Below are 11,188 nucleotides of genomic sequence, written 5' to 3'. Positions count from 1 at the left end.
TGCATATTCTTAGAGCCTTATGCATATCCATTACCTAATTTACATATTTCAGGAACTATTTTACATGGCCCGTCCTTGGGGGTGCCTCCCCATTTCAGGAGCCTCCAGTGAAATGGAAAATGTAAACCCGCTCCCTTTAAAAAAAAAATTATTACTATTATTATTATTATTATTATTACTATTATTCTTATCAATAAGAATAAACAACTATAAAAATTCGAATTAATTTTGAAATTAAGGGGCTCTCAGGCAAAGATATGGGAGTAGAAATACAGTTCTTTATTAGGAAAAATTGAAAATACAAATGCAGTAGTACAAACAAAAAAAACCAGTGACAGAGTCAGAATCCTCTGGGAATCCAGTGGACAATGAGGCTGATCCTTTGGGAATCCAGAGGGAAAAGGGCAGATCCTCTGGGAATCCAGTGGGAAAAGGGATGATCCTTTGGGAATCCATTTCTTACCCCCTAAAGACAGGACAAAAGCAGGGCCATGGAGTTTTTATAGAGTATCCCAAGGGCGGAGTTGGGGTTTGGGACAGGGGAGGAGCTCTTAGCTACACAAGAAGGGTGAGATCAAATTCCTGCCTCTTAGCAACAGCAGCACTCCACACAGAACCTGTCCCCAATCCTAAATTCCCTCTAAAACAACTGAGAAATTATGGAACTTCAGATATATTCAATCAATTTCCTTCATTTAACCTAGTCTGGGGTGTTTTTAAAGAATGAAGGTGAAGCAGAGGAAAATAAGGGCCAAACCAAAAGGAGAAGCAGCCAGGTGTGCTCCCAGCATGGATCACAGGGAATGTGAGTGACCAGGGCTGTGCCCAAAGTGCCTCCTCCAGTGGGGGATGGAGCTGGAGCAGCGCACGAAGCTCTGCCCACACTCGGGGCACTCGCAGGGCTTCCCTTACCGGTGCCTCCGTTGGTGTTGGGTCAAGTTAGAGCTGCTGGAGAAGCTCTTCCCACACTGGGGACACTCGTAGGGCCTCTCCCCTGTGTGGGTGCGCCGGTGGGTGATGAGGGTGGAGTTGTGCTTGAATCCCTTCCCACAGTCAGGGCACTGGAAGGGCCTCTCCTCTCTGTGAATCCAATAGTGCTGGAGGAGACAGGACCTGGTCTGAAACCTCTTCCTGCATTTATCACACTCGTAGGGCCGTTCCCCAGTGTGGATGCGCTGGTGGGTGATGAGGGTGGAGTTGTACTTGAATCCCTTCCCACACTCAGGGCATTGGAAGGGCCTCTCCTCTGTGTGAGTCTGATAGTGCCGGAGGAGATGGGAGCTGGTCAGAAACCTCTTCCCACACTTGGAACACTCATAGGGCCTCTCCCCAGTGTGGGTCCTCTGGTGTGTGATCAGGGTGGAGCTCTCTCCAAAGCTCTTCCCACACTCCCCACACTCATAGGGCCGTTCCCCAGTGTGGATCCTCTGCTGCACAATCAGGTCGCAGTTCCACCTGAAGCTCTTCCCACACTCCACGCACCTGTGGGGCTTCTCCCCATCATGGAGCTGCTCATGGAGCACCAGCTCCGAGCTCTGGCTCCATCTCCGGCCGCCTTCCCGGCCCAGGCTGGCTCTTTCCCCCTCACATCCCCGCCATCTGCGTTTGCAGCCCCTCCTCGTGCGGCAGCTCCGGGGCTTTTCCTCCCCGTTGGCTTCCTGCGCCGTGGAGCCGCTCAAAACGGCCTCTGCCACCAGGTTCTGCTGCGGGCATTTGTCCTCCCTGCTCTCCATGCTCAGCTCCTGCTCTGGGGGAGGAAGGACAAGGACAGCATGGGATTTGCCTCCGTGACACAGGCAAGGGCAAGGAGATCCCCTCAGGGCGTCCCCAGCAGCCGCCACCGGCACCCCCCGATGTCCCCCCAAGGGGCCTTTTCCACTCAGCCTTGGACTTCTTCATTCTCCAAACATCCCCCCAAAAAACCCCAACCCAGGGACCCCCCGGGATATCCGGGCCGAGCTCCCCCTCCCCGCTCACCGGAGCCTTGGGGGGGGGGGCGATGATCCCACAGGTGGGGGCTGCGAATTCAGGCAGGGATGGACGGCCTGGCTCCCTCAGCTCACCCTCCATCCGCCTTTGTCCCTCCTTTTCCTCCCACTCCTCCCCTTCCATTCCCCCTCCCTCCTCCTCCTGCTCTGTCTTATCTCCCCCTCCTTCTCCTCTTCCATCCCTCCCCTTCCCTCCTCCTCCTCCTCCCTAACCCCACCTCCTCCTCCCCCTTCATCCCTGCCCTTCCCTGCCTCCTCCTCCTCCCCCTGCAGCAGCCACACCCTCGGTGCCCCGTTCCCGCAGCCCTCGCAGCCCGCGGCAGCAGCGGCGATGGAGCCGGGACAGGTCGGGATGGGCAGCGCGGGGCTCTTGGCTGCTCCCAGCCGCTGCGGGCGGGGGGAACCCGGGCCAAAGGAGAGGCAAACTGGGCAAACTGGGGCCACATCACAAAGCTAAGGATGCAGCAGAAAATGGAGCTGAAAGAGTTATGTTAATATTAACTCCAAACAAGGAAAAACTGGAAATTCCAAAGGTTACGGAAGACGAGAAAAAAGAATCAAACAAGATAGGAAGTGAACAAGATAAATCAAGGAAATTGAAACTTCTTGATGGAAGACAATTACTTAATAAAATGTGCTTACTAGGAAAATATTAGAAGACAAGCATCAGAAAACCCACTGGGGTAATCAAGCTTCGTGTGATCATTTTTTAAGGAACTATGGCTGCACTGGGATTTTTGGAGGAGCAAAGCAAGTTACTGAAAGATGCTTAAATTGCCAAAGGATAAATAAAAAGGTGATGAGAAAAACAACATTAGGAGGTCGTGAGTTAGCTTGTCGACCATTTCAAAGTATCCAAGCAGAAGTTTAGATTTGTTAGGCTCTGGATTTATTTGTAAAAAAAATATTTAATCAAGAAGAAAGAGAATATGCCATATGTTAGACAGGAGATTTTAGGAGAATAAAAATCTTTAAAGTATCAGAAACACCCGAGAAAAAAACAGGAAAAGAAAAAGGGGAAATGAAAGGGAGGGGAACAAGAGGAAGAATCCGAAAGAGAGTGGGATCCTCTGCAGGCCTTGCCCCCTCCGTTCGCGGCCGAGGCGCCTGTCCCGGGTCCCGGCTCGCTGCCCGCCTCAGCTCCGCCTGCCCCGGTTTCCATCCCAGGTGCAGGCTCACTGCCCAGGGCAGCTCCACCTGCCCCGGCGCTGGCGGTGAATTTGTGTGCCCTGCTCCCACTGCCCGGCCCGCGGCCGCTCTGCCGGCCATGCTGGGGAAGATGGGGGTTGCTCTGTCCTGCCGCCTGGGCCGAGGTCACCGCGCCGACCGCACCGAGGGCGGGTCCCAGCCATCCCATCCCCGGCTGCCCTGCCCGTGCCAGCTGCGCTGGGCACCGCCGCTGCTGCTGCCGGGGTCTCCCACCTGCCTTTTCTCTGCCGAGAGCTGCCGGATCAGCCGCCATAAGCCATGTGGGGGCTGCCCACGCTCTGGCTCGGTCTCCACGGGAAGATCCCCCTCTGGCGATTCCGGCAGCAGACCCTGCCCACACTCTCACCGAGCCTCGGCGGGATATCCTCTCCTGACCCCGGCCTGCTCTGAATTACGTCCCCTTGGTAACCACGGCTCCAGCTGTTCAGGGAAACTCTCTCTCTACAGGAAGCACCTTATTGAAACACTAGGAGCTCAGTTAAAAGGCAGCACTCTCCAAATTCTTTCCCAAAACACGGGAGAAAGGCTAGAGAAGGTAAAATGTGAAAGAGTTAGATGAAGGGATTGCTCTATTTCCCTTAAGAGAGGTTCCCATGGCAGGGATGCGCTGCCCTGCCCCGCGGGAGCCACCAGCGCCCCTGCCGGCCGTGCCCGGAACTGCACCCAAGGGGAAAGCGCCGCAGCTGAAAGGCCGGGACTGGCTCCGGGCTCTGTTTGTTGTCACTGCCGGAGCTGTTGTTCTTTGTTTGCTTTATTATACACACTAGTAAAGAACTGGTATTCCTATTCCCATAGCTTCGCCTGAGAGACCCTTGATTTCACGATTCTAAAAATTAAGAGGGAGGGGCTTTGCATTCTCCATTCCAAGAGAGGCTTTTTCTGCCTTCCCAAGCAGACACCTGTCTTGTAAAGCAAGACAAGCACCCAAAGGCACCGAGGGGGGCTGCAGGAGGGGCAGAAGGCGGCCCTGCAGCACTTGGGCACAAAGGCCCAGCAGGTGAATGCAAGAAGGGAGCAGCAAAAGGCCAGGCTGAAGGCAAAGGCCAGGGCAGAGCTCCTACAGCCCCTGAGGGATCAGCCCCAGGGCCCAAGGGGGCCCCAGCACCCAGGGCACGGGCTCGGCCACAAGCACCCGGCAGAGGCATTGCCCTCCTCGGCAGGGGACAGCCCACCCTAACAGCCCCTGGCAAGGAATCAGGGCTCCAGCTGCAGGGCACAAGGACACTGCAAGCACAGACAGCAGCACCCTCAGGACCAGCAAGTCCACCCCTTGATGGACATGGATTGGCAGGGCTGTCACAGCTCCCATCACACCAGGGACCCTCCACACTGGAGCCCTTGAGAACATTCAGGTGGGTCTGCATTGAGAGGAGGCCTCTCCTGATGGACACAGGGGCCTCTCAATCCACTCTGAATCTTGGACCTAAGGGGGAAAAATGCAAAAAATTTGTTTGATTAGTGAGGGGATAAGTGGGAAAGATGCATGGTTTTATTTAACCACTATTAGTAGATCTGGGAGATGGATTGGAAATCCATGAATTTTTATTTGCTCCTAATTGTTATCATCATTTACTGGGAAGGGATTTGATTGCTAAACATGGAATGCAAATTAATATTATAAAAGATGATACAGAGGCCAGTTCTGTTCTACCTCTGTGTCAAATGTCTGGCCAGGCCTATGCTGAACTGAACCCAGAAGTGTGGGCAGCCCCAGGGAAAGAGGGAAAATTAGATATGGAGCCTCTCCAAAGTACTCTGAAGCAACCAGGACAAGCAATACCCTGTTCCAGGGGAGGGAAGGAAGGGCTCACAGCCTGGTATTGAGTCCCTGTAGAAGGCAGGGCTTTTGGAGCCAGGGGTGTCTCCCTGTAACACTCCTATCCTGCCAGTCAACAAACTGGATGCATGGACAGGAGGAGGAAACACAGAATTTTCAAGTGTTAAAATGAAGATTTACTGAGGCGGCTGCCCTTGCCCTTCCAGACAGGGTAAAAGAATTTGAATTATAGGTGGATGTTAAACAGGGTCTTGTCAAAGGAATTCTTGTGCTAAAATGTCTAACCCAGTGGCCAGAGAGCAGCCTCATTGTCTGCAGAATTCTGCAGCCACAGCTTCCGTGGGAGCTCAGGCTGAAAACTGATGACAACAGGAGGATCTCCTAGAGTTCAAGTCTGGCAGCAAGTTAAAGCTTTGACAACCAAAAGAGCCTCTAAATGGATGGGCAGGGCTCAGTTATTACAGTATGAAACTTGTTCAATGGCACAGGAGGATTCAGAACTGAGGACAGGGCAAGGGTTTAACCCAGCCTCCTGTTTGAACAGCCTGGAGAGGGGCTGGCAAGGAACCCAGGACTGCACTCAAGGGACAGAGCGCTCCAGAGCCAGGCTGGGAGAGATTGATGGGACATTCCCTGGCCTGAGGGATAAAATGTGTTTGTGGATGGCTCTGCAAGGGCAGCAGGAGGGAAAAGAGCTACAAGACAGGCTGTTATTAAGGAAGGGGAATCAGACAAAGCGTAGGTCACCGCCCCATGCTCAGCTCAACCCAAGGAGCTCTGGGTGCTTCTAAGAGCCTGGCACTGAAATGCCCTCAGCAGGAAGGCTTCAATATCTTCTGCTGACACCATGGCACCTAACAGGGGGGCAAAAGCAATTCTGACTGCTTCAGCAAGTACTGGATCAGAGATCAAGGTATATTCTCCCACAGGAAGCTGGGCTGGCACAGAGCCTGCCCTGGCACTTTGCTGTTGCCAACACCCAGCCAGGACATCGGCTCCTGCCTAAGGAGTGCAAAGCAGCACCACTGGTGGCCAAGGGGCCCATGCCAAGTGTCCCTGAGGCCAGAAACAGCCGCCAGCACAGCTGAACACGGGGGGACCCCTCAGCCTGGCCTCAGGGGCTCTGAAGCCCCGGAGATTTGCACTTCCCGCCTGCAGCAGGACCATGGCAGCCGCCCCTGAGCCTGCCCTGAAGGCAACGCAGCAGCAGCCAGGGCTCCACAGCGGGCCAAGCCCCTGGGCCTGCCCACAGATCCTCTGCTCAAACCCTCGGAAATCCTGGCCACCCTCCCCTGGCACCTCCAGCCACTGCGGCCAAGCCTTGCTGCCACTGCTGCAGCTTCAGCGCTGGCTGGGCCTGCACTGCCACAGCTGCTGGGGAGCACCACGGCACAATTCCACTCTGGGGCTCACTCACACCCACACTCTGGGCTGACTGCGACTGCATTACTGCAAAATGCACCCATTTTGGTTCTTTTAAATCTTCTTTCTCTGCTCAGGCTTGGTTTGTCTTTGCCTTGGGGAAAGGAATTTTCAAGGTTTTATTTAGGACATGTTACACCACTCAACAGAGATGAGTTCAACATCTCCACAGACTGGGAATAGCCCAAAAGACACCCACAGAGACAACGACCAGCAACAAAACATCAACGCCCAGCAGCAAACAGCAACCAACAGCTACCCCAGACACTGCCCCCGGCACAGCTGGAGATACCTGGTCTGGAAAAGGCTGAGAAGGAAATCCAGGAGTGTGGACCGAATTCACAGCAGAGGGGAAGAAATCCGGGTCCAATAGGAAACCAAATACTAAAACCTTACACAACTTGGAAGCAATGAACATTAAAGCAGTGGATTTAGATTGGTTCAGACTACATAAAGTTTAGGAAAAATCCAGTAAAACTCACATGCCATGGAATGATTTTCTCTGCACAGCCAGGGTTATTTGTGAAAGAAATTATTTCTGTTGCAAATCCTGGCCAGAACCAAGCAATGCCTTGACTCTCTAACACTCAAGAGATTCTTGGAGAGTTTTTGTTTTCCCTGCAGTTTCAGTGACAAAATTACAACATAAGAAAAACTTTTCATAATATTCTTTCTCACTTTATTTTGTCAGGTAGGTTTGGGACAGAAGGGTGAGAATCAAGTTTTGGTCTGGGCTTTTCCATGTTCACCTTAAGGCTGCATTCTGAAAAAAGTTACAAGAGCCTTAAAGGTGACCATTTCTTTCATAAACAGTTAATAGTTTGTTTCAACATTGTTAAAAGAAACAAACAAACAAACTAAAAAACCAAAACAAAAACCCAAACAAAGAAAAGGAAAAAAACAAGCAAAAAAATAAGCAGATTCTGAGGGGGCCCACATGTGACTCACCAGATGGCTGCCCTGGAAGAGAAGCTTCATTCCAGGCAGCCTGGAGAGGAGCTTTAGAAATGCAAATGAACACTGCTGGGCAAAGCCTGGACAATGTACCTGGGTCTCTTGCCTGGGGCAGGAATTGGGCTGATTCCCTCTGCCCCTCACCCCAAGCTCTGCCTGCTTGCCCTGATGGAATTTGCACAGCTCAAGGCAGAGCCCAGGGTGAGGATATCTGACCCTGCAACAGAAACGGGTGAAGCTGCACAGGGAAACAGCAAATGGAGAATGTTGGGAAAACTTCACTATAAATAAATGGGGGGGAATCATCCCTCTGCCCACTCCAACATCTGCTGTCCCTCTCTGCGTTATACAGGGCATATCAGAGCACAGATATTCGTGCTATCACAAGTTCAGGGAAATCAGTTCAGAATCAAAGTAATTGATGTAGTCTTGGCTGAAAGGAGCGCCCAAAATGGGGAAAAGATGAACGGCCAGCAGAAAAAATCATACACCACCGTGCCCCAGACCCTGCGAACCCGAACCAATTCATATCAGGAGCCACAGAACCCATTTCTCATTTCAATGGCACCATTAGATTACAAGCTGTCCTCAAAATAACCAACCAGACAGCTCCAGCTCCTGACCTTCCTGCTGAGCAATCCACTAAAATGAGGAACAAATGGGATGGGATCAGATTACGTTTTAGCAGAAAAAAGATGTGTTTGTGGAAAATTAAATGACTCAAACTGCTGTTGGCAAATAGATGACAAAGGAAAAGTGGTAAAACAGATAACAAAGGAAACAAAAAAGCAGCTCATGTATTGGTCCAAACGTGAAAAGGATGGGAATGAGACACGGTTTTGTGGCTCCCTGGCAGACCATGGGTTAAACGAATGCTGTTTCTCCTCTCAGGTGCTACAGCAACTCTCACCTTTTTACCATGCTCCACACCTTGAGAGTGCAGCTCATTCAGCAGCTGAGCGAGGGGCCAGGGACTCGTAGATCAGGAAGTAATGGGCGAAACCACCAGCTTCAATAATTGTTACTAATTAACATGGACTGCTGATCGCAGAAAGTCCCGCTAAATTCCTGAACGTCGAGAACAAAAAAGACTTAAGAGAGCCGTGAATATCGGCTGTTATACAAAAGTGGGGTTGCACATTAACGGGGACATGCAGCTGGCGGATCGGGAGGTCTGAACCTTCCAAGTACCTCAGCCAGTGGGCAAAAGGAGAGGGAGATGGGGCCGGGAAAATGAGGATAAAAAGGAGGCTGCGAACTACAGCAATGGCAGAGAGCGCACGGCAAATGCGCCACGGCCTCTCCCTCTGCTCAGCAATAAAGTCACTTGTACAGGACTCCTCTGTCTCCTCTGGGCACAGAAACCTCCGGCCACATGAATTTCCCCGCACAGCCCCGGGCACGGGGCAGCCGCTTCTGTCCCAGCCACAGGAACCGGGCCGAGCCAGCGCTGCTCCGGCAGCGGCTCCCGCCGAGGCAGCGGCCGCAAGGAGACCGCGGGCAGCCGCTCCCGCAGCGCCCTCACGCCAGCGGCAACACGCGCCGGACACGGCACAACGAACCCGCCTGAGCCCCCTGCCGCCCCCGAGGCCCGCAGCGAGCCCCGAGCCCCCGCACAACCCAGCGCGGCTCCCACCTGCGCTGCGGCCGCCTCCCAGCTCCGCCGCCGCCTCACCGCGCTCCGGCCGCTGCCGCCGCTCCCGGGCCCGCACACACGCTCCGCCAATGGCGCCGCTGCCGAGCCACGGCCGCCCTCAGGCCGCCACCGGGGCCTGCCCCGCCCCGCTTCCACCAATCAGCGCGCCAGAACCACGACTGACGGCACCGTCGCCCAATCGCAGCCAGGGGCGGGCTCTGCACCAGGCACAGCCTCGCCCCGCGCTCTCAGGGTCCCCCGGGCTGCGTGAGGGCAGAGCCGGAGATGAGGAACAGCCCTGGAACGGGCCCGGGCCCGAGGGGATTGAGCTGAAAACACAAACAAACTTCTCCGCACCTCCCGCCACGGCTTTCCCGGCACTGCGGCTTCGGTGGCCCCGGCTACAGCGGGAGTCCTGGAGCCTCACTTCTCCTACGCCTAATTAGGAGCATCAGTGCATCGCTTTGATTTCCCCCAAAAAGGGAAAACTGCCGCAAACGCCTGTGGATGAGTGGGGGAGGGGAGAGATTTCTGACAGAAAACTCCAAAACCTCAGAGCAGGATAATGAGAAGTAAGTGAAGAGCCTTAAATCCAGCCTTCCCCCACGCCTCCCTCCTTCCAGCTGCACCTCCTACCCCGGCAGTGCCGGAGACAGGGAATGGGGCCGTGCTCACTTCATGCCCCGGGGCTTCTCCCTCTGCTCAGGGACAGGAGTCGTTCCCCTGCTGCACCCTGGGCTCTCTCCCACCGGAGACTTCTCCAGGAACTTCTCCAAGCTGAGTCCATCCCACGGGGCACAGCCCCCCTCCAAGTGCTGCAGCGTGGGTCACTGTGCCCCGGGGTCAGTCCTGCCAGGACAGGCTGCTCCAGCGGGGCCCCTCTGGCCACGGGGGCACAGCCTCCTCTCAGGCATCCCCGTGCTCCAGCGTGGCTGCTCCGGGGTCTGCAGGGGGATCTCTGCATCCCCATGGGTCTGCAGGGGGATCTCTGCATCCCCATGGATCTGCGGGGGGATCTCTGCATCCCCATGGATCTGCAGGGGGATCTCTGCATCTGGCACTGCCGTTTTTGGATGCACCAGGAATAGGCTGAGCTCTGCCTGAAGCTCTTCTCACATTCCCCACACCCTTCCCAGCACAGGGAGACTTTTACCTCCTCTCAGCTCTCCAGGCTGGGTTTGCAGCCCCTCCTCGTGTGGGATCTCTGGGACTTTTCCTCCCCGTTGGATTCCTGCGCCGTGGAGCCGTTCCAAATGGCCTCTTCCACGAGGTTCTGTGGCAGGGATTTGTTCTCCCTGGTCACTGTCTGCAGCTCAATGCCTGGGGGAGGAAGGACAAGGAGAGGAAGAGACAGGGAGAAGGGAAAAGGAAAAGGCAGGAGGAGAGGAAGGAACAAGAAGGAACAAGTGAGGAAGGAGATGGGAAAGGAACGTGGATGGATGAAGGACAGAATGAGGAGAAGACGGAGTGTGGACAAGGAGAAGATGGGATTTGCCTCCATGCCAGAGGGAAGGGGAAGGAGATCCCCCCAGTCCATCCCTGGCAGGATGGCGTTGGCAGTGAGGCTGTCCTGCAGCGATGCTGGGCTGGGAGATGGAGCAGCAGGGAGGGGAAAGGGGCAGTGATTCCTCCTGCCCTGCCTGGCTGTCCCAGTCTGGAGCGTCCTGGCGCTGCCGAGGCCCCTGGAGCGTCTGGCACTCAGGAGCCCGGAGCTCACGGCTGCTTTATAAAGCTGACAAAGTCGGCAGGATGGGTCTGGGTATGATCTCAGCAAACTGGGTTTATTGGTACAGGAACAGGGGACAGAGCTGAACAGGGTCCAGGGACAAAGACAGGGTGCAAGCTGAGGGCACAGGGGGTTTTTATATGGGGTAGTGAGGGTGGAGCTGAGGGTCAGGGTCCAATGGATATGGGGGAAAATGGGGCAAAGGAGGGGTAAGGGTCGGGACAGCTAATAGGGAAACAGGGGCAGAGGAATGCAGTAAACTGGGGCCAATGGAGGGACAGAGAGGGAGAACATTCTAGGGACTAACCAGAGATGGGTAATAGGGGGTGAACTAGGGTAATTAGGCCAACGGGCCAATGGGGTAACATAACTTTCCAGAAATCAGCATGTGCCTTCAAAGATCTGTGGGAGAAGCAAGCTTCTCACCATAACCTTGAAATCTATTCTTCTTATTGGGGACCAGTCCTCCACGGGTG

At 54.4% G+C, this 11,188-nt stretch overlaps 1 protein-coding gene across 1 annotated transcript; it reads right to left on the bottom strand.

Annotated features, from left to right (window-relative positions):
* Nucleotides 1–258: 258 nt before the first annotated feature.
* Nucleotides 259–9,129, bottom strand: LOC143695949 (uncharacterized). Its single transcript, XM_077191189.1, has 2 exons — nucleotides 8,987–9,129; nucleotides 259–1,747 (listed from the first exon to the last, which is right to left on the bottom strand). The coding sequence occupies exon 2, from the start codon at nucleotides 1,731–1,733 to the stop codon at nucleotides 909–911; it is 825 nt and encodes a 274-aa protein (XP_077047304.1). The 5' UTR covers nucleotides 1,734–1,747; nucleotides 8,987–9,129; the 3' UTR covers nucleotides 259–908.
* Nucleotides 9,130–11,188: the final 2,059 nt, after the last annotated feature.

Source organism: Agelaius phoeniceus, chromosome 27 (genome assembly GCF_051311805.1).
Source record: "Agelaius phoeniceus isolate bAgePho1 chromosome 27, bAgePho1.hap1, whole genome shotgun sequence".
In the NCBI taxonomy this organism is placed as follows: Eukaryota; Metazoa; Chordata; class Aves; order Passeriformes; family Icteridae; genus Agelaius; species Agelaius phoeniceus.
Note: the sequence above shows the minus strand (reverse complement) of the source record. Positions and strands in the feature narration are given on the sequence as shown.